This window comes from Tympanuchus pallidicinctus, unplaced genomic scaffold (assembly GCF_026119805.1).
Source record: "Tympanuchus pallidicinctus isolate F22 unplaced genomic scaffold, pur_lepc_1.0 scaffold17, whole genome shotgun sequence".
Lineage (NCBI taxonomy): Eukaryota > Metazoa > Chordata > Aves > Galliformes > Phasianidae > Tympanuchus > Tympanuchus pallidicinctus.
In genome coordinates, this window is record NW_026294690.1 from 3,058,974 (window position 1) to 3,085,086 (window position 26,113).

The following is a 26,113-nucleotide window of genomic DNA, read 5'->3' on the forward strand; positions in this document are numbered from 1 at the left end:
CAAGTGGGAGCATGGGGCTGGAGCTGCGATCACCCTGCGCATTCCTGAGCTGGTTCTAAAGCAGCTGTTTGCATACTGGAATACCACAGAACTCTTATTACCCACTGGAACTTGGACAACCCAATAAGAACTCTTATTATTATGGAGGCTGAGAGCTGTGTGCTGGCAGCCCGCAGGTATTGCCTTACAGCGAACCCAGGTGTGCCTGCACACACGGCCCTTCTACCCCCAGACAGAGCCCTGCCAGACACATTCCAGTTATGCAACGCTTTCATGCCATTAGCAGCACAGATGCTTCAGATATTTCGGTTTGAGCACGTTGTAGATCACATCTAAAATAAGTAACACTTAAAAAATGATAACGTAGAGAGAAATAATACCTTGTTGTCTCTCCTATTTCAGAGCATTTTCAGAATCAGTGCATTTTCAGAACAGCCCCGCAGTGCAGCAAAGCAGTAATTCCACACTCGGGATCAGGAGGGCCCTGATGGACACTGACTGCACCAGAACTCAGCTGCGCTGGCTTTTTCACTGTTCTATTTTACCACTGCATGGTACTGAAGCACACTTTCTGGAGGCATGAAAATAGAAAAGGGATCAACTTACAATGGTAGAATTTCTTTAAAATTCAGACAGAATACTTCTACGTACGTCAATATATTGTGAATATTATAGAATATACGATCATAATGGTTGGCAAGGACCTCTAAGATCATCAAGTCCCACCGTCCACCCCCAAACCTGCCCTCAGTGCCACATCCCCACGGTGCTGGGATGCCTCCATGGACGCTGACTCCCCCAGCTCCCCGGGCAGCTGTGCCAGTGCCTGACTGCTCTTTGGGATGAATCTCTCCCAGCTCCACCTGGAACATCTCCTGCTGCACCCGGGCCCCCAGCTCTGCTCCCAGCACCGCCAATGGCCGCAGTGCTGCCGCGCCTCCTGCCCACGCGGGGTGTCTTTTTTCGGTCAGTCCTACAAGCATTCACGCTGCTGTGCCTGAACTACTTCACGTGGTATGGCGCTTTCGCTGATGTCCTGCACAGTGATATTTCTCCGTGATGCTTTTGGACGAGTTGGAACAACACTGCGTGACTGCTTTTTTCTTTTTGCTTTCTATTTCCATTAGTTGCCGCGCAGTGTTTATCCAACCCTCGAGGCCATGAGCACATCCAAACGTTCTTCTGACGTCACGTTTGTTAAGGGGGTCAGCGGCCCACACGGCTCTCCTCCCGCTCGAGGAATGGGAGGAGGCGGGGAGCGCCCCACTCAAAGATGGCGGCGGGGGGCGCTGCCAGGCACAAAGATGGGGGGCCGCTACCCGGCACAAAGATGGCAGCGGGGGGCGCTGCCCGGCTCGAAGATGGCGGCGGGCGGCGCGAGTGCGGCGGGCTCGGCCCAAGCTCGGCCCCCGGCGCAGGGCGGGACTTCCTGGGGCGGAGCGGCGGCGCGGGGTCGTGATGGTGGCGGCGTGAGCTCGGCGGGCCGGCGACAGGCACCGTCCCCGCAGGGCGCGGCGGGGACCCGGGCCGGGCATGGAAGCGGAGAAGATGGACGAGAACGAGTGGAAGTACCACGGGGAAGGCAACCAGAGCCTCGTCGTCTCCCACTGCCAGGTGAGGCGGGTAACGGCCGGCGCCGAGCGGGCGCCCCTCCCCCCGCCGGGCCCCGCGTGAGGGGGCGTCGCCTCGGGCCGGGGGGGGGAGGCGGAGAGCCGCTCCGCCGCGGCGTCCGCCGCCGCTCCGTGAGGGCAAAGCCGGCGCTGAGCCGAACCGCGGCTTCCGCGCCTTTGTAGAGCGGCGGCGTTCGGTACGCGGCAGGAGCGGCCGCGGGCTCCTCGCAGGTGTCCGGATCTGCTGTGCGCCGGGAGCGCGAGCCAGGTGTGAGCCGTGCTGCGCTGCGGGAAAATGCTGGAAGCTTGTGGCCTTCTGGGCTCCGAACGGCGCTGCCGCGGCCCTGCTCCCCTCCAGCCGCACGTGAAATGTCATTAGACGCGCACGCTTCCCGCGAGAACGTCGTGCTTGATTTTGTTTCTTGCCTAAATTTGGGCTTCGCTAAAAGCAGCTAAAAAATACAGGCGGCGAACAATAAGAGTCGGCCGGCCGTGCAGCGCGGTGGGAAGCCGGCACTTCTCCTTTCGGCCGCAGCCTGGAACTTGGCGACGCGCGAGGAAGACAGCTGTGAGTGTTGGTGCCCGGCTCGGACCCAGCAGAGCTCGGCTCTCGCAGCCTCGCGTCTGCTGGCGGTGAGCTGCTGTCAAACCGCAGCACTGAGGTAGCCTTTGGACACGGGTCGCTGCTTTGTGCCTCTCGCAAACAGGACGTGCTTGCATCAAGGGCTTGTCGGCTGGCGTCATCAAGGGAGTGATTTTGTTTTACTCCTCTTGCCCCGTTCAGTTCGTGACTTTTGTCTTAAAGGCAAGTGGGAGGGGCAGGGATTTGGTTGCGGAGAGGAGATGAGGCTGGGAGGTGAGATGGAGAGCAGGGTGGAAGTGTTTGTGTGCTTGTTGGTTCCGTGTTCTCCCTTCTCATGCACAGTTGTATGCTGGAATGTGGGAAAGAAAGAAAGCGGTCCGTGCCTGTCTGCGTCTGAACCTCTGAGTTCTTCTGGAACACCAACAGAAGCAAACTAAAACATCCCTTGTCCTTGTGGAGGAAAGGGCTCGAGCTTCTTTGCCCTTTGTGAATCCAGGGAGCTTTGCTTCAGCTTTGGCACTGTGCCGCCCCACTGCTGGAGGTGCTCAGGGTGGGTTGGATGGGGCCCGGGCAGCTTGAGATTTAGTGGGTGACAGCCTTGCCTGCAGCAGTGGAGCTGGGACTGGGTAATCTATCAGGTCCCTCCCAGCCCAAACACTGTGTGATTCCATGAGCTCCTGCCTTCTGGACCATTCTTGGAAGCCTCCAGTGTTCCAGATGGGGGAGAAGGCAGCCTGGATACACGCTGTCACTGCAGGTTGCATGGAGTGCAGGTGAAGGCTAAGAATGAGGCGCGCTTCAGTTCATGGTGCTCCGCTGTCTTTAAGCCTTTCTTTGTTTCTGTGGCTCTTCCCAACCCCCGCATCTTTAAGACATGAATGTAACGCACTGTTAATCCAAAGTTATTGCAGTGCCAAAATTAAAAACTTGATCATGGAAGAGTCACATGGCCAACAAACAGCTCTGCCAGCAAGGAGCTGATAAGCCCAAGATTCAAGCAACCAATGAATGGCTTCTTGCAGTGCCTTCGGATGGTGGGTTATAGATGAAGCCTGACTGTCAGGCCCACTGGTGTTCTATGGAACATTGAAAATGCTGCAAACTGTTGTGTGTTTGTTTCTTTTTTTTTTTGGTAAAGTAGTTCTGATGAATGTGAAATCATATATTAAGTATACAATGTAACAGAGCACAGTTCTCTGGTAATAAAGCTTTTCCTCTTGGTTTTTAATACAGCTGTGATTAACTTAATCCAAACCAAAAATGAATCGTGGTCAGAAAGCTCTTGTGTTGTGTTTGTAGCCTGATGAAAAGTTTCTTTTAGAAAGTGGACCGTTCTTCTACATCATCCATTTCAGTGGGAAACAGCTGGCAACTCTGCTGGTTTCTGAAGTCAGTGCTTGATGTATCAAGTGCAGAGTTGAGATGGATCTCCTGCAGTACACAGAAACTCAAAGTTTATTCATTTAGCATCTGCGTGATTGTCGTCCACACGTTGCAGTGTTGAATATTTGATTGAATCACAGTACCCTCTTCAAATAACTTGCCACGCTTCCCCATACAGGGGATCCTCTGGTGACTTCTTGTAGCCGCTGTCTCAGGGATGTGTGAAGTGCTGTGATACAAATCCAGCTTGGCAAAACCAAACTGACCAAACAAAAAGGCACTGTTGCATGCAGCCAGGCAGTTAGAAAGGATGCTCCTTGTTGTCTGTGCTCTATGGCAGTGTTTGTTCCTCTGCATCAAACCTGGCCTCTGTTTAAAGAGGCGGCCACACGCTGTTCCTTACCTCCCCGTTCTACTCTTGAGCAGTGGAGAGGGACCTGAGGAGCTGCCACAGAGGTTATTGTCCTGTGAGCTGCTTGTTGGCTCTTTCTGAGGTGGAGATATCTGGTGTTTCAGAAGTGAGCTGGAAATGCTCTTTGCAGTTCTGCATCACAATCAGCTGCGTGCCCTCTCAGGGACACTAACTCTTCATTTCGTAAAGACTTCAGGAAATTGTTGTTTCTAGATTAGCATAAGCAACTCTATAAATAATGGCTTCCTTTGAACACTGAAACTGCTTGGAAGCCCCTTTTTTGAGGTAAAGCACTGTGCAACATCACAGGAATTCCTGTGCCTCGCTGCGGATGATTTTATGGCAATCTAATGCTTCCTTTTAAAATACACTTGGGCATTAAGTTTGTAATTCAGGGTGACTACGTGGAGGTGCTACAAGAGAAGGATTTCTCCCAGTGTGTTTTTGATTCAGTAAGATAGTCTGGAGGATCCTGGGTGTGTGTTGGCAAAAGGTTGTGTATCTTCAGGTGCTTTGATCGTTAGTGCCCATCTCCTGGTCCTGCAGTGCTGGCAGCTCTAGCAGACAGCTCTGGGCTTTGATAAGGGTTTGTTAGTAAGCACGTAAGCTATCTGCACAGCATATCTGAGCTTATGAAATAGACAGGGGAGATGGCAGATGGAGAAGGTAAATGAAGCAGGGCTGAGGAAGGGAGTCAGTTCAGATAACCAAACCTGCAGAAGGTTCCTGTAGTTGGTGTTTGTCAGAGCTGAATGATATCCGGCTCTTCTTTCAGATTTTTAAATTATGTTTTTCTGTTTGAAGCCTTCAAGGTGTACGGCTAAGGATGAAGTATGGATATTGCACTGCTGTCAGTGCTTCTGTCACAGACCTCCTTCCCACCCCCTGCTTGGCTGCACAGCTGTCCTGCGCTTAGGTGCCGGTCTTTGGTGTCGGTCGCAGTGCAGCTACCTCTGCTAGCAGCTGCATTACAATGCACAGTATGTGCAGGAAGACCCTGCATGTGGGAGATTGGTTTGGTTTTGCTCCCCATAAAGTAAGATTCATTCTGTGTCTGAGGCAGTGCTTTGCATCAGAGCTGTGTAGCTGTTCCTAGAGCTGCTTCTTGGGTACGAAGTGGTTTTCCTGATTTGTCGTCGTTTGGTTGGTTTTGTTTGGTTTGTGTTAAAGTATAATCAGAAGTCCTTTACTGGAATATTTTGTTGTAATCAACCTACTTGGAGACAGCCATTAACAAAAGTGTGTGTTTAGACATAGAGGTGTTGGGCTGAAAGAATGAAAACTACAGGCAGAATCAGCAGCTAGCTGCAGCTCTCCTATTTGCTCCTCTGGCAGAGAGAAGAGATGCTGATCGTTAATGGCCATCTCATTGAGTGAATCACCAAAGCTATGTAATATAATGTAGGGAGGAGCTTTGCATCTGGCTCTGTCAGATTTTCTGAGGAAAGCAGAACTTCCGTGTCAGTGAGTTGGAACAAGATTCCAGTGTGAAATTCCAGCAATAAAACTGGTTGACTAAATGTGATATCCTGCTTTGGTTTTAATTTCCTACTTGTAATTACTTTTATCTCGTGTATTTGTTGAAAGCGAGTAGAGGAGCTCCTGCTGGAGTCTGCAGAAGGAAGCAGCTCTGTGAAAGCCAGTAGGAGAACCACGGATGTGATGAAGGTGTGGCGCCAGTGGAGAAGAAAGGAAGAGATGTGAGCCCTGCTGTAAACAGCAATTAAGTTTTCGGGAATAGGAGGCAGTGACTGCCTGAACTGGAATTCAGGATCCAGTGCGGAACTGTAGCCTCTGTGAAACCATACATTTCCTTGTGTTAACTTCTGTTAGCTAATGTTTAAATAGACATCAGTAATCACTGCAAAAAAGGCAGATGTTTTTGTACTTGTGTTTGACTCCTTGGCTACATAGGTGTGCAGCTGTGGCTGTCAACAGTGTAGCTGATTGGACCAGCTCTACTGGAGTGCAGCCTACAGAGTGCATGAATCCAAAGTTGGAAGTGCTTCCAATTCTGGGGATTACCTGCAAAGCTTTTTTTTTTTTTTTTGTCCTAAAGCAGCCCCTTGAATCAGTGTCTGTACAGAATTTTGATGTCGTGTTCCAGTTTTTCTTCGACTTCCCCAGGTTTCTGTGCTGAAGGGATGCTCTGAGCACAGTGCAGGTCAGTGGTAGTTTTCCTGAAGCAAAAGGGAAGGTGACGCCAGGTAGGAGAATGAAGAGATGAGAAAGAACATGATGTCTGCAAAGTCTGCAACCTTCCCTTACAGTGCGAGCACATCAGGTTCTGTAGGTGCAGGTGTGAAAACGTAACGTGTTTGTGGAGTGAGATGGGGGACAGAAGCAGTGGCAGACTCAGGTCTGCTGCTGTACAGCAGTGCGGCAGTGACAGCTGTGCTGTGGCAGCAGCAGCCCCACTCATCACTGTATCTCAGATGGTGTTTTTCAGAGGTACCTTCAGACTTTGCTAAGAGTAATCAAGAGTGGTGGAGCAGGGTTGTCCTCTAATGCCATTCTTTGGAAGATCACGCTTTGGTTTGTGTGTGCAGTGGCAGTGCATTTCATCATACTGCTCTTTGTCTTTTCTGTGCTTTCAGTGGGCAGCAGCTGTAGGCAGGACACGCAGTGACTGCTTGCTGGGGGTGATGGAGGTGCCCCAACCGGTGGGTAGGAGCGCTCAGTAACCACCTGTGGTGTTTTTGGCTTCAGCTCTGTCCTCCCCTCCAGCCTGTGATGTTTCCTTTGTGCCAGCGTATGATTTTGGAGATGCTCAGTAACCGCATTCACACTTGTGGGTCCGCTCAGGAAGGAGCTGAGACGCTGTGTGTGATTGAAGGGTTGCTCAAGGCTTGTTTAGGCTTCTTGTAGCTGAGTTACAGAGGTGTCGGGGTGTTTGGAATTAACTTGGTTCAACTCTGCATTTCATCGCTACTTCATTTTAATCTGAGTGTTTTGACTTTTTGTTTCTTCTCCCTGCAATTGTTGTCCTGAAGCACCTCATCTCCCCAGCACACCAGAAGCGGGCTGGGCAGCTGCCTGCAGCCATCTGCACTGGGACCTGTTGGTGGTACATGGAGGAGATGCTGAGGAGCTTGAGGAAGGAAGCTCAGTGTGCGTATTCACATTCCTGCTTGTGGAACTCACCCGTTTTCACAGAGGACTGAGATATTTGTCAAATGCTGGGGGAAGCTTTCTGTTTGTTTGGGGCAGTCAGGTTAGTGCCTTAGCAGAGAGCAGCTGGGCTCCTGGAGAGCTCATGCTACTTGCTCCCAGTGTGAGTTTCCAGTGGGCAGATCACTTGATAGCACTTCAGGTGATGAGGTGCTGTAGCTGAAGGGCAAACGTTTCCTTCTCCCTCATGGCTAGCACCAATCCACAGAATTCTTGAGGAATCGGTGATTTGGTGCTTCTCTGTAGTGGGAATGTGGATTGTAACCAAAAGGAAACGAAGGAATATTGAGTACCTGAAGCCTGGTGCAACTTGTGAGCTCTGTGCTGCAGGCAGCACGTATTGCGGCCGGTTTGCTTCCAAATAATGGCTGAAAATACTGAGTGGTCAACCAAGTGCTATGCCAGAGATTCTGTATGGATATACAGCAATCACGGGGTTGTTCTTGAAGAGCTGCTGTGCCAAATAGAACAGTATTGTTCAGTTTTCAAATGCTTAAATGCTTCCTTGCGCTTTGCGTAAGCAATTGCTAAACTTCCTCCATGCTGGCAGGAAACGGAGCTTTCCTCACTTTGTTCTGTGTGAGCTTATCCACATTCTTACACAGAATGAAACTGGGTTGGGAAACGTAACGTTTTGTACAATATTACCACGTGTTCTGCATTCCAGAGCTGGGAATTGCCCAGTGTTGAGTTGGCGTTCATCTCCCGTGGCTCCCATTGCCCAGCGTGTTGGCACCTTGGGTGAGGAGCCCTTGATGGCGTCATCTGTAGAGCAGCACAAAGGCGGGCAATGATGGGAGCCCAGGCAGCACAGAGACATGATTGTACCGAGTTCTGTTAGTTCTCAGAGGGAGAAATTGCCTCTGTGCAGCTCTGTGTTCTGACATCTCTCTGTCCATCTGCTCCCCATCCGCAGCGGGTCTCTGAACAACCAATGTTTTCTGTGCCTCAAACTAGAGTTAGAAACCTAGGGGTTGTGGGATGCAGACTTGGAATAGAAGATATCAGGGTGGTGTATTCTGTTGGTGAATGCTGTGTGCCGTTCAAATGTTCTGCAGAAGCAGCTTAATGTGAGCAAAACAGGTCTGCAGTTCATATTTAACGCCATTGAAAGTGTCGCTAATTAGTATTTGGGTATCAGTAACTTCAAATGGGGCCTTTGTGGTGATTCTGTGTAACTTCACCCCAGGCCCTGTGCTGCAGTGCAGGTAAATGCACTTGTAGTCATGGCTGTTCCCTTTGCGAACCCGCTGTGACTGAGTTGTGTTGGGTAAATGGGGGGGAGCTGTGCTGGGTGGCTCTTGGGGCGCAGGAAAAGATTCTGAATTGAAGAGCCAGATGTTCCTGTATTGAGACATGCAGTGACCTTCTCAGGAGCAACTTTGTGTCTTCATCTCCTTAAGGAGTGGAGGGCAGCTGTGCGTGAAATTGATTGCAGCAAGTGATGTAGTATTAATTATAGGAAAAGGTCTGTTACCAGTCTTTGAGCTCAGCTTCCCTGCGTGTTTTACAACTGGAAGCTCATTGTTTTAAAGCTGTCTGTACAAAAATCAAGTGTTCTGTTGTGTGCCTTTTTAAAATAAAGGTGCTGACCACAGACTGCAGCAGGGAGGTTGGTACTCAGTGATGTGCAGTGCTGCTGGGCTCAGGGGCACAGCGAGGGAGGGCTGGCCGGCCTGGCACTTCCAGAGGGCTTCACTGTGTATCAGAAGATCTTGCCTACGTGAACACGAGCTGGTGATCAATAAGACTCTTCTCCAGATATCAACGTTCTGCCTCTGCACAAAAGCACTCAGTGTGTGCTGTTCGGAGCAACGGTGGCAACAAAAGAACAAATGCTGTGAATCTGCTTGTTTGGAAAGACAGGAGCTGAAGGGACGTTTCCCAGGCGCTGTGTTTGGACAGGCTAACTTCACATTCCCATACAGAACCTTGTTAGAACACCACATGAGCTGAGCTGGGCAAGCAGAAGGAAAGTGCGCATCTTTTTTTTTGCTTTATGCGTATTTTCCTGTTTCTTGCACTGGCACCAGCTCTGCCACAGATCTTGTTCATAATGTGGAGATTGAAAGTTGAAACCACCTCCTTGGAGTGAAGCATCTTTTCCGAAGCGTGCGGTGTGGGGACGGCAGGTTTGTCACAGAGGTACACAACTTGTGGGAGCTCCCTGAGCCGGCCTGAGCAGGAGTCTGCTCTTACAAGAGTGGACTTCAGAGAGATTTCTGAGAAGCTCTAGTTTCTCAGTATCAGTCTGTAAAGAGAGAAATGTGTTTATCCTGGTTTTGTAATGCAGCTGTCTAATCCAAAGTACCTGGGTTCACACCAGTTGTTCTTTGTTATTTTGGCTCGCCCTGCAGGGCTTGTGCAGTGTTTGGATTTCTGGAAGTAACATTAAGATAGTGGCTGTAGTCACTCGTTTGGAGAAGCAGAAACCCATCTTTTTCTGGGATCCATTAAGACTTGTGTGTATCTGTGAATCCAAGAATTTCTTCAGGCCCATTTTGCAGCCCCTCCTATGGGGTACTGCGTGTTTATTGGCAAGCACGCTTTCAGGTGTGATGTGAAACAAACACACAGGGTGCTGAAGGACTATTTGCCTTTAAGCTCTTAGTCCTAGAGCTGGATTCTCACACCACTGCGGCCCATTATGGTGCTCTTGTACAGCGTGGCCTCGGGGCTGCCTCTGCAGGCACAGCTTTCTGTGTCCATGCTGCTTGTTCTGAGTTTTCTATCACGACTGGACACGTTTCTTTGTTGCAGTCAGGTTAAGCGGTGTTGAGGGCTTACAGGAGTGCATAAAGGGAATGAAATGCATGGAGCTGTAGGGTCTGGCTGATCTGACCCTCAGAGTGCTAAGAAGTAGTGACGAGCTCCTAAGAAATCTGTTCTCTTCTGCGTTTGGCCATTCATTTGCATGCAGAAAAGCACGTTGGCTTTGATGTTCAGTGTGTAAATATAAATCTAAAGCATTGAAGATAACAGACAAAAAGCCTCATGGCAACAGCCGCCCACGGTGTTTCCAAGAATCGCCGACTCCATCAGTCATGCAATATAATAAGAGGTGCAGAGTGGTGCTTTCAGTGGTGACAGTTCTCAGCCAGCTGTTGGTGTCTCCTGGGCTCCCCTCAGCACTGCCCTGCTGGGTGACCTTGCTGTAAGGGGCATGCACAAAGGGATGGGTTTAGAGGGCGATTTCTGAAAATCTACCCAACAAGAAGATGATGAGTATTTTTAGATCTGGATCTGCTACTCAGGGATATGGTGGCTGACAGCCTTACCAAAGGGCAGTGCAGGATGAAGTCGATGGCAGCTGGTTAAATTTGATCTGTGTTTTATTGGAACTCTGCGCTGCTTCCTTTGACGTCTGCACCCAGCCTTCAGAAAAGCAACGTGTTCTTTTGCCATAAGCAATGCCCCAGTGTGCATCTTCACAAAAGGCTTCTTAAGGAACAGGTGCTGTGCTGTTACAGAAGCTGAGATTTCCCTGAGCGGTGGCTGGAGGAAGTTCCTTGGTTGGGAACTGATGAATAAAGCAGTGCCTACCGCACCCTTGAAATACTCCAGGATCAAGTGACTGAATTGATTAAGAAGTGATGATCAGATCTCTCTATTACTGATCCACTTGTTCATTAATATTTAAAGCAGGAGACCAAACCGGGCGGTCCTGTGCAGCCACCGCGCCGCCTGCACCGAGTGCTTGGTGCTGCTGAGCTGAGCTGCCGGCGTGGGCCAGAAGGGCAGAAAGCCATGCAGCAGCCCTGTGGGCACAGCAGCAGGTCCAGCTGATGGGCAGGGGTCTCAGTCATCATCTCTGGTGTGACAGCAGTTGAGCTGTTCAGATCTTGCAGCGCGAGGTCAATCAGAATGCAGAATACCTTCACCTGAGAGTGTTTTCCATCCTGGTCATTTGCTGGGGAAGAAGCTTAGATCCTAGGAACCCGAAGTGTAATTTGGACTTTTAGTCTGCATTGCTGTTGCTGGGTGATTTGTGTGTTCCTACACCACCCCTGTTGGTATGTGGAGAGCTGCAAACGGAGCACTAAAATTCAGATAACAGCTCTCACTCTTTACCTACTGTGGTGCCCAACTGGTTTTATCCATGTCTTGTTTGAACAGGCATCAGTGCATCCCTGCAAGGAAATACTGGCGGGTCAGATGGTGACACAGCCTCACCTGAGGGGCAGCTCTGTGGGACCCAGCCTGGGAGGGTCTCTGCCTCCTTGAGACTATGTCAGAATTTGCTTTTCAGACAGTAAGTGGCAGTAGTTATTTAGTGTAAGTTTACCAAGACTTTGCTGAAAGAAAGATACTTCAGGTGACTTGTTTAGTGGAATATTCTTAAGGAAAAAGGCACTCAGTACACCTCTAAATATTTTCATCTGGACCCTTAAAAACAAAAGCCGAGGGATTTGAAGTGGCATCTGTTTGCTTTTTGGAAGTCTGGAAGTGGCAGTGGTGGTATCTCTCCATAGAGCTGTGGAGTTGCTGCCAGCTGCTTGGGATCCCCTCGACGTCAGCACAGCGTTACAAAAAGTCACCAGCAGGGCTTGTTTAAGTGAGTTGCACAGCCTCTGCCAAAGACAGCTGGAGTACTGATGATAATACGGAACTGACAGAACAGACTGGGTGTCAGAGGCAGCTGCCCTGGTGCCACTGGGGCACGGAGTGGTGCCAGGGTAAGGCAGCGGGGAGAGGAGAAGGAAGATGTGGGAACAGAAGGCCGTGCTCTTGATTTTCAAGCTGAGTGAAGTAACCAGTTAAAATACCTATTTATTTTGCTTTTCTTTGTATTTTTTTTCGTAATTCCTTAAATGAACCATTGTGCTGTTGAGATGAAATTTACTTTGAGATTGTGGCGTGCTTAAGTACTAACAAATCTTATTGTTTCTCATCTCTCCTCAGCGCTGTGTGGTGCTGCGGTTTCTGAAGTTCCCCCCCAACCAGAACAAGGTAAGATTTAAGGAGTGCTGGTGATAAAAGTCTGCAGGTAAGCTGAAAAAAACCTGTCGGAGGAGAAATAGGAAACCCACAGAAGAACTGTGACTGATGGGAGCAAGAATAAGGGGTGCTTTGAAACGTGCCTGTGCCTCGGGAGCTTTGGCAGAAGGGGGAAATCTGAGATGATGTGATGTAACCAAGGGGATGTGAGTGCTGTACCACAGCCTTTGTGTGGGGCAGACTGGAAGGCTGCAGCACACGGAGAAGAGGCTGGGATTTCTGTGAGGGGGGTTGTGGTGGTGGAGGAAGCATTAGTGTTGCATATCAACGTATGTGAGCGCAGTGATGCTGAGGAAAAGCAGGTTGCAGTGTTGTTAAGTGGGGAGGAAGAGGAGCAGCACAGGGCTGGATGGTGGTACAGGGCTGCTGCTGCCTGCAGGGATGGCAGCTGAAAACCTCTGTACTCTGGACAAAGGTAGGAAATAGTGAAAGAAAGGACTTCCCTGTCTTATCTGCTGCAAACAGATCGTGGTGGGAAGCAGCTGGCCGCTTCCTGGGGCTGTGGCTCTTCTGCTTGAGAAGGAACTGAAAAGACTTATCTTAGATTTGCTTTAAAAGGAATAAAAGCCAATTGGGAGACAAAGGTGGTGGGTAGGAATGAAGTATCAGCACTGTACTCCCAGGGAAAAAAAGGAAAGCAGAGGAGGCAGGGGGTTCAACTGCTGCCATTTGCTTCTCTGTGAGAGACATGGCTTCAGCTCTGTGCTCTGTCCCTCCAGGAGAAGTATAAAAAGTGATGTGGCTGTATTGAGAGTGAGGGGTTGTTGTAGGGGGAAAAAATAAAATAAAAGGAAGCAAGCAAAGTCAGCGTATAGGGAGAGTTTTGTGGGCTTTTGCATTAAATCAGGAAGATAAATGCGGAGTTTTCAGTTTAACGGGACAAAGAGAAGCTCTTGAAAGCAGAGGAGACACATGAATGCAGTGATACAAGCTATCTGCTTTCTGCTATTCTTTCACATGAAAGTGGCTGAAGGAAGCTGCTTCTGGTAGCGGGATGTAAATGTATCTGCCCTGCAAAAACCACGGGAAGCAAAGTATTTCCTAGTGAGAGATGCACTGAAATGCAGATGTGCATCTGACTCTTCTGCTTCCCTCCTCTGGGAGAAGTCTGTAAAAAAGTGCACAGAGTGCTTTGCCTTTATATTGCTTGTTTGTGGGTCAGCACTGAGGGACTCCAGTGGTGTTAACACAAATTGTGATGTTAATTTCACACTTAGCTGCTTTAACAAAAAGTCCTGATAACAAATAATGTAACTGCAGGTTACATTTCTTCCTATCAGAACTCGTGGAACGAAAATAATAATAAAATGAACGGAAATAATTAACAAAAAAAGGTGGTTGTGGTGCTGTGCATGCCAGCAAAGCAGGTGGGAGCAGCCTATGAGCACCAGTGAGCTTCCCCTTACTGCAGGAGGTGCTCTTTCAGTTTGGAAAATGAATCCTGCTAAAGGGAGCATGTTAAACTTGGAACGCAGTCTCAGTAGACCTGTGTTTCTGTAAAGAAATAATCTTTCTTACTGGTGCAGTTTATGTACATTTGTTAGGTAGTGCTTCCTGGTGGCAAAAAGAAAGCTGTCTGTCGTAATGGCATTGTGGAATAGAAGCTCCAGGTGCAGTGCTCTGTAGCATGCAGACTCTCCTGCGTGTGAGTGTTGGTGTGAGGGCATCTGCTTTACACACAGCTCTTGGAGCTGCTGAAGAAGAACAACGCAGCTTGAGCAATCCCCCACTGCCACTTTTTTTTTTTTCCCATTATTCCTGTCCTTTTTTCCTCAGAAACTTAAGACGAAAAGTCATTTTTTCTGTTTCCATGATCACCCCAGCATCTCGAACTGCTGTGAGGAAACGGCAGTCGTGTGTCCATTTCATTCCAGCACTCGCTGACCATTGCTTTGCTAGATGGACAGCGAGTGTATGTATGTACAGAGCAGTGATGACCATCATTTCATAAGTTAATTAGTGCATTTCTTTCTTCCAGACTTCAGAGGAAATACTGCACCATCTGCAAAACATTGTAGACTTTGGAAAACACGTTATGAAGCAGTTCTTTGGGGAGAATTACGTTCACCACGGGGTAAGTGTTTCCTTCTTCAAATAAATGGGTGCTGCATTGTAAACTTGGAAGCCCTAGGGAACCCTGAATGCCATTTGAAAACTACAGACAGGGTTTGCAGGTGCTCCTGAGCAAGCTGCACACACAAGAATGAAGAGCACCCTCCCCAGTGCTGATGAGCTGACGGGATCGTGCTCTGTGGCTTGATCTGTTTCAAGCTGCTAATGAGAAAAGTAATCTTTTCTTTGCTCTATGTAAGGTGAGAGCTGACAGAGATTTTTGAGACTGCTTTTGCAAAACAAGGGGGGAAATGTGGCTTGTGCAAATTGTGTAGGTTGCTGTGCAGTCAGCTCTTCCTTGCCATGTGCTGTTGTTCAGGGCGGGTTTTATACTGTGTGTGAATTCAGGTACAGCTCTTCATGCAGGTTAATGTGAGGTGAGAAGCAGCTCCTTATATGGGTCAGTCTGGTGGTTGTGACACACTGACCTTTGGTATTCCATTCTAGGACTCCCATTTAGGCTGTAATCTTTGTGTTGAAATCCATATGTTTACCTCTTTTTTTTTTTTTTCTTTTTTTTTTTTTAATTAGGAAATTATTCAACTGCCTTTAGACTTCGTAAGACAGCTGTGTTTGAAGGTTCAGCCGGAGAGGCCAGGTAAGTGCTGGCGACAGCACTGAAGGGGGGTCTTTCAAGCTGTGGCACCTCCTGCCCTATTAGGAAGTGTAAAAAAGTATCATTCCTTAGGACACAAGGAAACTGCTTTCAGTCTTCAAACAGTGACAAATTGAGATCATTTTACTGGGTGCTATTTTAGCAAGAAAACATGTTGTATCTTTGAATGCAGTTATAAATATCTACCTGTTCTTGGCCAGTTGAATGCACTCCTTTGCTGTTTCAGGCCTTTCACCATTTTTTAGGGTGAGGGAGAAGCTGGCCATCCAAAGCAGGTCTTTAAGTACTTAAAAAGTACTTAATGCCTGTAAAGTTTTGACAAAACAAGATGTGTGTTGCTAGCAAGAAGGGCAGATTTAAGCAAGCTCATGATCAACTAAATCCTGCTAAACTTTGTCCTGCCTTTCCACGTTTGTTTTTTTCTTTCTTCCCCCAGCTGGTGAACAACTCAACTGCGGAGTGAAAATAAACAGCCACACATTTAATTTTCTTGTGTTGTCTTTTCTTGCTCCCCCTCTCTGCAGAGTCTCGCTGTGACAAAGACATGGACACGCTTAGTGGTTATGCAATGTGCCTTCCTAATCTTACCAGGCTGCAGACCTATCGCTTTGTGGAACCCCGGCCAATCCTCTGCATAGAGATTAAGGTATCAAACAGGAGAAAATGCTTCTGTTTTCTTCCCCTCTGCGTTCTTTAAGCTCTTATTGACCCGAGCAGTTTCAAAGAAGTGTGGCAATGGGGTATGGCAGAGCTCAGGCCCATTGGATGAGGTACCTCCCAAATTCCTGACCTTTCAAGGATTAGGAAATTCCTGGATATTAGAAGGTGTCTTTTGTGAGCAACAGCAGTTCTGTGTCCTTAATTCCTAAATGAGGACTTCAGGAATGGTGTACAGGGACGCATGCAAAGCTGTTAAGTATCAGATAGGACCTCTGAATGCAGATACTGATGGATTTTTTTCGTGTGTCCTTATGCTTGAAAGATTTGCATGCTGTGTGCCTTCTATAAAAATAAATACATTTGTATCTGTGATCTCTTTTTTGTTTTCCTTTTAGCCAAAGTGTGGCTTCATTCCTTTCTCCAGCCATGTTTCACAGGAGATAAAGCACAAGGTGTGTCGTTACTGTATGCATCAGCATCTCAAGGTAATTTCTTTTGGTTGTCATCCTGCTTTCCTTTGACTATACTATTTTTCTTATTCACAGTTGCAGTCGTGTTATCATGCTGAAACTTGCATATTGTTGCTTAAGTCTCTGATATGACTAAAGATAGTGGGTGTATATGCATCTGAGTTGCTGGGTGTGAATGTGTTTAGTGAGAGATGGAAGAAGTTCTGTGGGAAGCTGGAAGCAAACAAACAGTCTCTGAGGACTATTAAAGCTGTTGATGAGGTAAACTCCTGTGTCAAATCTCCTTTCTAACACAACTCAGCAAATACATGCATGTACATGGCATGTCACACAAGGAATCTATTTGACCTGTGCCCTTTGTATGCCTGAAAGGATGTAACTGTGCCATATTGAAATGTAACGTGAACTTTCTTCCTGCTTTCCATTTGTGAGTGCACTTGGTGTGATTTGAGCTCAACATGAAGACCGTTAGCAGACATGAGTTGTAACTCCGTAGGGGTTTAAATGTCATGGGACCTCTGAATGCAGCACGTTAGTGCCACACACCTGACTGAAAGTAACTGACCACAGTTACTCCCAAACATGACTGACAGTGGCGTTGGTTTTCAACAGGTAGCAAATGGGAAGTGGAAGCGACCAAGCAAGTACTGCCCCGTGGATCTCTTCTCAGGGTAAGGACACGCGTGGTGCTTTTGCCAGAAAAGCCTGGTGTAGGTTTGTTTCTCAGATGACTTTTACTGTCCCTGTAGTATTAAGGATAATTAATGCCTGCTTGCCTGACTCACACAGTGGAAGTCTGAGGTGCTTTGCACCTCTTCACGCTTCTTCCAGGAATCAGCGTTGCTTATTAATGAAGCAGTATCTTCTGCTACTTAACATGAAACCTCAGAAGTGTTCATTTACTCAGATTAGAAGTTCTAATTTCTAGAAGTCACTTAATCTCTGTGGTGAATTTAGGATGAGTAAAGGTGGTGGCAAAACATTCTTGGATTCTTTCTTTCCCAGAAATAAACAAAGAATGCACTTTGCTTTGAAGAGCTTATTGCAGGAGGCACAGAACAACTTGAAAATATTTAAGGTAAACAGTCTGATTTGTCTGCTTGATTGGTTTTTCTTTTTAATGTTTAATTTTTTATGCCTTGGCTTTTAAACAAATTGATTTCAGCACTTGGACAGTCAAGATCCTGCTTCAAAGTGCCTAATAGGCACTGTCAGTGTTGGACTGTGAAGTGGAAGAAAATGGGAAAATTCTTAGTTAGATTTCAAGTTAGGGCAGGTAAGTAATAATTTCTCAGAACTAATTAGTGAATGAATCAGCAAGAAGCAACTGATAGAGACTTTCAAATGATTTAAAACTGTACGTTCTTCAAGAGGAAGAAAATGAAGAACTTTGCATGTTGCTACAAATGCTTTTGGAATAATATAATAACATTACAACATGAAGACCAGTGTGCAACACACCTCACTGAAAAAGTAAGAAGTCACTTTTTTCTATGTGGACATAATGTAATGGAAATAATATAAAGCAGAAACTGATGGATTATGCAGATTTTCAGATTAATTCTAAATACTTAAAATTATTTTCAGTTCATTCCAGTATTAAACCAATTATTTCAATTACTTAAACTTGAGTTGTCCCAGTGGTTCCATCCAGGTACAGGTAACTGTCTTGCTTTTTCTGCCCCACGTTATTCTAGCCTTCCATTTCCCAGTGTGCCTTTCAAAGGAGTTTGTTTGATATGGCACTTTTTCACTGCTGACATGATTCAGAAAGGACAGGTAGGGAAATTAGCTACAGATCAGCTCTGTTGTTGGAATTACTTGCGGTGGATTTGGTGGAGTAAAGCCGTGTGTGAGTTACACGTTGTGTTTTTTGATAGCCCTAATTCAAAAGTCGTTACCTGGGATATCTATTAAACAAATTGGGTAAATTTGGAAAAGATTGGAAGGTATTTGCATGCAGACTGTTAGATTAATTGTGTCATTTTAAACTACTCAGTGTGGTATGTGGGATAACCGCGTACAAGTAACCGGATTTCATGAAGTGCCGACATCTATCTCGTTCTTTTGCAGAATGGGGAACTAATTTATGGCTGCAAGGACGACCAGGAGTGCTCCTCTGACTGGAATGAACTCGCTCGTCATTTAAAACCTTTCTTTTTTCCTTCCAACGGGTTGGTCAGTGGCCCTCACTGCACAAGGACAATTGTTAAAGAACTGATCCAGGTGATAACTCTGACGCTACTAAGTAGCACTGATGCCTGCAGGGCAGGTGATATGAAGACAGTTCCTGTCTCCCAAGGAAGAAGCTACTGTGAAGCAAGTGCTTTTAATAAGGAGCTGGTAAGAAATGGTAAGAAAGAATTCCTTGAGCACTGTTGTCACACAGGGATGTGGATCTTTGCTTCTCGTTTGCTCTTTACTGGTGTGAGAACTGAAACGGTAGAATTCTAGCAACTCAAACAACAACAGCAAACAACCAAGTTCTGAGCTGCACTGCTGTTAGGTCATTGTTTTTAGTGTGACCTTGTAGGGAGCACTTCTACCACCTCCATCTATGGAAGGGGATGAAAAATAGTTCAGAAGGCAGTAGAGGATAAATTGAACACCAGCGTGAGCTGACAACAGTGACAGATAATTTGAAGTGACTGGGGCTACGCTGCGTGTAATGAAGTCTGATTGCTTTTTGTTGATTAGCTACATAGCGTTTGGTTCTTGCCTTCCCCTACCCTTTCTGACAGCCCTAGCCAGCTAGGCTGTAGTTTGTTTTCTTTCCTACTCCACTCCTGGTAAAGAGGAGGTGTGAATAGTGGAGGTGTTTGAAAATCAAAGTGGTTTTTTTTCCTTTGATTGATCCGAAGCATATTTGGATTTGCTTTGTGAACAAGCACTTGCCGTGGCAAAGTGAAGCAATACAAAGACATTCGTGGCTGCCTTTTTTGAAAACACCTTTTCTTCTAGGTAAACATAAATTGGAAAGTTCTGGCTTACCGAGGGGTTGCCTCCTTTATAAAACTCTTCAGGCTCAGATGCTTGACATGCTGGATATTGAAGGACTCTACCCTTTGTACAACAGAGTTGAGCAGTACTTAGAGGAATTTCCTGAGGAGAGGTAAGACTTGATGCCATTTCAGTTCTGATCAAGTGGTTTTGCAGACAGGTCTGGTTCTGTGCAGACACAGCTATTTGTTAACTTACTGCTGTGTGCAACCTCCCTTAACAGCATTGTGTATTCTGAATTTCTAATTTGAAGTCTGAAATGATGAGATTTATTGCTTCAGGTTTTGATGTTAGTCAATTTGACGTGAAATTAAAGGACTAATTAAAGGAAGCTCACAGTAAAATATGAAAGAAAATACTGTTCCTTGGAAGATACAGTAAATGGACGGTAGCTTTCCCCTGCCTTCAGAAGCTGCAGAACAATGTCTGCAGTAATAATGATATTTTTACAGTCATTCTCAAGTCTATATTAGTCTACCTCCTACCAGCACTTCAAAACCCTTAATTTGATGTTCAGCTGCAGCCCAAACTATCCTGCAGGTTCTCACAGAACAGGTGAATGGATAACAGTTTATTATCTGTCCATCTGCTCTTGACCAGCCTGCCCCTTGTATGTAGGTTGCTCTGAAAGTAATGCCTCCCATTTATTCCCCTGGAAGCTACAGCAAAGAGAATGAGTGCAGTGATGCTGTTGGACAGAACAGATTCTCAGCTACAAGATGCTCTTTCGGCATTACACCGTTAGCTTTCATTTTTGTCAGCAGTGATCAACAGCCTGCATGCCATGCTAGTATAAACAAGCACCTGTGGAGGTGACCCTCTATTGCTGAAATGCATCACCCACTGCCTCCCTCTGCTCACATCACTGCTTGGTCTCCATAACTGTTCAGCAAGTGTCACAGAATGTCAGTAGGTGCCTTTTTTACACGTGGAGGAATTCAATGACACACCTTTGCTTCTTAGGCGCTTCCATGTCAGATGCCATTCTGTCAGACTGCCCCTCTGCTGCCATCTGCTGCATGGCAATACAACGTAAAGGAGTATTAATGAGAAGCTTCAACCTCTACTGCCATCCCACCAACAGAATCAAATAGGAGGCATTACTTTTGGAGCAGTTCAAGATGCTGCATTCATTCTGAAATAAAGCTGTTTAGTGGACATAATGGCTGTAAAAAGACTTAACTGGATGCTTCCTGCATTCTTGAGTAACTGCCTGTACTTCTGCCCGTGCTCACACGAGGGCACTCTGGCTTCACTTGCAAGACATGGCAGCTTGTGCTCCTTCAGCTCTTCTGGCCTCCTTTGTTGCAGCTGAAGCCTTATCTTCTGGAGGGCAATGAATTGGCCTCAAGTTCTGCTTAAATCATTCACTGTGTGGCTTACCTGGATATCTATACATTAGGCAAGTTACTTTAAAATGTATTTCATCTGTGTGGTGTTTTTATGCTGCAAACCCCATTTTTAGGGGTTCAGATTTTCAGGGGTTCTGCTATTTAACGTGGGAAGGAAGGTTGCCAAAGGAACCATCCTAGTGCTGGTGCCTCCAGTACCTGCACATGTTGTGAAGCTGGGGCAGAACAGGTCCTTATCAGAAAAGATCATACCCTGAGATTAGCATGGCTTTCCGGGAGCTTCTGAGCAAGCAGTTTAGAACAAGCAGTTCTCAACTTTGGAACTTTCTGCTGAGAAATACATGTTCTTGTGACATACAGGTAGCAGCAGATTAAAAACAAAACAAAGAAAACCCTAGCACCACAACCTAAATGGATGCACATCTTAAGACAAGTGAGCGTGGTGGGGAACAGGTTAGCTGAGTGTGAACCTGTTCCATCCTTTGTGCTTTTCGTGCTGTGTTCCAATCTGAACATCGGGGCTGTTGATCTTACTGGCAGTAAATCATCTTGGCTGTTTGTAAATCTTCTTTTAACATTTATTTAGAAGTACATTACAGATAGATGGACCTTACAACGAAGCCTTTTATGAGAAGCTGCTAGATCTTTCAACAGAAGACGATGGGACGATAGCATTTGCATTAACAAAGGTACTTTTCCTGGTGTTGTTAGTCTGACAGGTGTCATAAACACCTAACTGAAATCAGGGCATAGTGTGCTAGCATCACTGTTGTCTTGTTAGAGGTTTGCACAGGAAAAGAGTAATTCTGCCAGTGTGCAAGGCTGTACGTTTATATAGCAGAAGTAGTTGAAGCCAAACATATTTTAGCATCTGTTCTTAGAGGGGGGTGTGGGGGGGAAGTAGAGCTAGCTCTTTCCTTCCTAGGCTGAGGAGGCATTTACATGACCAGGTACTTCTTTGGCCTTCAGTAACAGAATCTGTAGGAAGTGAAGGTGATTCTTACACAGGTTGCTGTAATACCACCTACTTTTCTGCTAAACATCTGCTGTAGAGATCATTTCTAGCTCTTAAAACAACTTACTACAATACTGTGTACACTTATAAAGCCTTTTATAAGGAGCTGTATGCTTGATATCTAGACAAATACAAATCCTAATGGAGAATTGAAGGTATTTCTTTATTGTGTAGGTGCAACAGTACAGAATTGCAATGACTGCTAAAGACTGCTCCATCATGATTGCCCTTTCACCTTGTCTACAAGATGAGTGGTAAGAACAACTCAAATTCATTGTGAATGGGAAGCACAGTTCAGTCGATTCTTGTAACTTTAGCAGTTGATTTTTTGGGCAGTGGTGCCTCCACTGTTTGGCTGTGGGCATATTAATAAGTTGGAGTTCCAATTTAAGATAGGAGTAGAAGCAATCTGTGAAGAATTTTATGTTGATAAAATGGGTCAAGTTTTCATATTTACTCCCTTTTTGATTGTTCACAGTGTAGAACTCTGGCTAGAATTCTAGTTTTGACTAGTTAGAATTTTTCTGCCATGGTGTCCCTATATGAAAAACTTCTTTTTCAAGATGAGTTGCCCAGAACTGCTTAATTAGAAAGCACAAGTCTGTGTTAAGCATATCAGTGGGAAACAGGGCAATAATTGAGAGGGAACATTTTGCGTGGTAAGGCAGGGGGCTTTGCCACAGCATTGCCTTCTGTGATTGTGCCAGCACCAAGTTTGCTCTTACACAGGGCAGTTTGCTTTTCCAACGCTTTAGAGAATATAGGCTCCTGCATTTGTGCTGCAGTTCCTGAATAAAATACTCAGCAGGGAGATGGGAGATGCAGTGGCTGCCTTATTATTAAATTCTCTATCCTTCAGTGTATGTGGGCAGCAGTTCTGATTCTAAATTGTATTACCTTGAACTTAAGAGGGAGTTGCAGTAATTGCTCCTGCTAGTTAGTAAGGGTTCTGGTTTGTATGCAACATCACTTAGAGATGGATTATATTTACTAGCTATAAAGGCAGCAATTGTGAGTAATGTCTTAACTTGTGCTGTGTAGAAACCAAAAGGAAAATGTGTCTAAGAAGTACCAACAAATTTGCCTTAGAATTGTTAAGCTGGAGCTGCAGTTTCTAAATGCCACGCTGAATGAAGTTTATTTGCCTTGGCCTTCACTGAATGCATGAAAGAAACGAGAGTCACTTTTGCAAGGGGACTTGAGATACATGACTGAAAAATACCGATTTCAGGGACTCAGCTGTGCAATATGGTTTTGTTTTCCAGCTCTGAGCAAAGACCTGTGGTACTTGCATCCAAAACAAGATTCACCTTTTCTGTTTCTGTCCTGGACCTCGATCTTAAACCGTATGAAAGCATTCCTCATCAGTACAAACTGGATGGCAAGATAGTAAACTATTATTTGAAGAATGTACAGGCCAAAGATGACCCCGTTATGTCCAGTCTCTTCAAGGAGAATGAAGACTGCACATTAGTTCTCCACAAAGTGTAACTCCTAAGGTTACTTTTGTTAGAACACATTAGAAAGTGAGAGATCAATGGAATACAATTATGGTGATTTTTTTCTATTGTGTTCAGTGCATTTTTCAGCTGTGAATGTTTTTGCTTTAAGAAGTGACTTCTAATTGGTATGCCTTTAAAAAGACATGGGGTAGCACTAGAACATGCATTGGCTGTGTAACCTTACTGAATGTACTTAATATGACAGAACAGATAACGTGCCAAACCTTGCAACTAGAGGACAGATCAATTTAATACAAAAAGTCCACTTCCTTAGAATTGAGATAGCACAGAAGTAAAGGTTTCCTGAAATATTGCACTAACATTGAAAACCTGATTACTAACAAGAGAATTGCCTTGAAGCTTGTGCTTTGAAGTCCCACTCCTACCTTCTAGAGGGGAAAGGAATGCTCTAACAAAACCTAATAGAAATCTTTAGCATTAAATCCACTGAAAACAGAACTGCAGTGGCTTTCAAGTGTTACTGATGTATGAGACCTTAGTGCAAACACTCAAGTACTAATGCATGAGGTTAGGAAAACCCGACAGCCTCCAGAAATTTTGCAATCACTTTCTGTCTACCTAAAGCTTCTGAAACTAAGTGAAGGGGGTTAAAGGTAAGCATATCTGAATGTTGTGTGAGAGCTGAACTCGTCTGACATACTTGTCTTTTATTTTCTATGTTATGTGCTGCTATTGAAGGTGAAGCCACAGCTCACTCTTTCCTAATGTAAACTGAGTGACAGGAATAACATATTCTACATCTTCCACATTACTTTAGATCTTTCAGATCATGTCAGATGTTGGCATTATCTCAGACATCCCACATACTGCATAGCATGAGCAGCTGCTTTCAAGGCTCATTCTTTTAAGTGACAGAAAAGAGGTGACAGTCTCTGATTTTCTTTTCTGAAGCTTAGGAGGTCACTTTCTCACGATGAGTACTACAGCTAAGTTTATATCACTACTTCAGCAGTTTACTGATGGCTTTACTTTGTAAACATGGGTACACACAGCTGGAAGCCTGTGTGATTTTTGCAGAAGTCCATTTGCAAAGAAGATCCCGATTCAGAGACTGAAGATAAACTCAAAATTGGGGTAGTGTGATAAAATCCACAGCCACTTTCCCCCCACGAGTGGGGATTACAAACCCTAAAATGCAGAGAGGTGCTACTGAAGCTACAGTGAGCTGCTGTTATCTGTGATTAATGCCTGCTTACTGGTAATGTTTTTCAAGAATAACGTAGGCTAATATTTAAACATATTTACATTGAGATCTCAGTGTGATGTTTGAACTGTTTTGTTACCTGGAATTCAAAAAGCAGAATCAAACAATGCTGTAAAGTTGCCTCAACTCAAGAAGAAAGAGGAAATGCAAAATACCCCCACACGATAGCAGTAGGGCACCATGTTGCAATCTCTTGTGTTCCACCTCCAGGTGACAGTCTGCCTTTGTGCAGCGGGGTCGTGGGCTGTTCTCACTCCACTGCGATACCGACTGTAAGGAGCTGGTTGTTAACAGCAGGAGTAACTGCTGCTTTTGTAAGAGAGCCAGGGAAAAAAGAGGTCTGTTTTTAAGAACAAGAGAATCTGCAACTGTTAGAGAAGTTGAGGAAGAATCATCCACAGCTGAAAAGGTTTTTATGCTGTAACTTCAAAAGACATTTCATATGCAAATAGAAGTGTACGTGTTGATAAAAGTTTCATTGCCATGCAAGAAGAAACTAAAGATGAAATAAAGATTGCACAAAACTAGCTAAGCCAGTAACATGTCAGTGGATAGAGTAGCAATGAATTTTGCCTGTCTACTGGGTTTCAAACTTGAAATTAGTCTGCCTTATATCTACCAAGATATTTCATTGAGCTGCTGTCCATCAAAATGTAATCTCTGGCATTGTTCTGCTGTAGATTCTGACACAAACTAGTTTCTCCCAATCTTCCAGAACAGTAGGAGACTGTTGCAATATTAAAACTACTGTTGCTTTGAAATCAGTAGGTTTAATTATTGGCTTCCCCAGCTGTTTTGCTATTGCTGTATAATGCTTTGTCATAACTCAAGTGCAGAGCAGGCAGTTGTGCTGCTTATGCATGCTTACAGCAGCTATGGACTTGAAAAGAAAGGCCTCCTAGTATTATTTGGGAGTCCACATCATTCTCATCTTTGGCCCTTGATTCCAGGAACAATTTACTCTGCCCAAAAATTAGGTGACTTCAGATTGTACACCTTGGTTTGAACAGCTCTGTTGAGTGACAGCTACAGCAGGGCAGGAACTCCTGAAAAATGCTGACAGCTCACAAATGAGGTGATGGTACATGGAGTAGAAGTAAAAGACGACAAAACGTCTGTCAAATGTTTGGTTTCTTCAGGGAGGAAGGTGTGAAATGTGGTGCTTTTATATTATATTATCTACTCAAATTCCCCCCAGAAGTGTGAGGATTACCTCCCGTTCACAGCAAGCAGAACTCAGCTCACCCATGGGCTTTTACAAAAGCAGAACGGGCCTTTCTGCTTTAATTTAATGCCATCTCCACCCAACTCCGCTACGGAAAAGAGTTCATACAGTGGCATTAAGCATAACATTTCTTCAAAATCTTCAAATTATTTGCCTACTTCCAGCCTAATTTAATAAGAAAGCTACTCTACTCTTGCTGTTCTCTAGTCATTTTAAAATCACTGTACTTTTACAGAGCTGTGAAATGGAACTTCCACTTTTTATGGACTTGATTTTGACAGTGCATGATCTTTTAACACTTTCCAGGCATCTAGAAAATGTTAAAAAGATAAACCACTCTGGTACATTAATGATTCAAAAAAGATAAATTTATAATGAAATCACTCTGTACATGTAACTATATTATTTGGCATTTTTGTATTTAAATGGCTGTATTTATTTTCATGTCATGACAATTTATATATAACGTGCCATAATTGTACAGATAGCATGTTTTATGAGTATGGTTTCTAAATGGAGAATAACTTAATGTTTATATTCAATAAAATTATAGACTGCGTAACACAATACCTTAATTAAAACTACTTTTGAAATTGCTACCTGTTGTACATTATGCTGGTATTCATTTTTCCAAGCTGAATGCTTGAATCAGATTCTCAATAGCAGTTTCAATCCCAAACAGAAGCAGCATGCTTCGGAAGCAGGTAGGTGCACTGTCAATAGCTGCTTTCTTCTGCTCACCAACTACAAGAAGAATGCAAAAAATTAACATTACTTTC

General features: G+C 45.3%; 2 protein-coding genes across 3 annotated transcripts in view; one reads left to right on the top strand and one right to left on the bottom strand.

Moving 5' to 3' along the window:
• The first annotated feature begins 1,428 nt into the window (after positions 1-1,428).
• IPPK (inositol-pentakisphosphate 2-kinase) lies at positions 1,429-25,931 on the top strand. The gene is made up of 13 exons (XM_052679244.1): positions 1,429-1,614; positions 12,062-12,109; positions 14,136-14,231; positions 14,801-14,867; positions 15,410-15,531; positions 15,941-16,030; positions 16,628-16,686; positions 17,021-17,093; positions 18,089-18,368; positions 18,977-19,127; positions 20,954-21,056; positions 21,557-21,636; positions 22,648-25,931. The coding sequence occupies exons 1-13, from the start codon at positions 1,534-1,536 to the stop codon at positions 22,871-22,873; spliced, it is 1,476 nt and encodes a 491-aa protein (XP_052535204.1). The 5' UTR covers positions 1,429-1,533; the 3' UTR covers positions 22,874-25,931.
• CENPP (centromere protein P) overlaps positions 25,723-26,113 on the bottom strand; it is a 116,941-nt gene continuing 116,550 nt past the window's right edge. For both annotated transcript variants that reach the window (XM_052679248.1, XM_052679249.1), the window contains exon 9: positions 25,723-26,078. In XM_052679248.1, the coding sequence (XP_052535208.1) occupies positions 25,957-26,078 (122 nt within the window). In that variant the 3' untranslated portion in view covers positions 25,723-25,956. The remainder of the gene's footprint in view (positions 26,079-26,113) is intronic.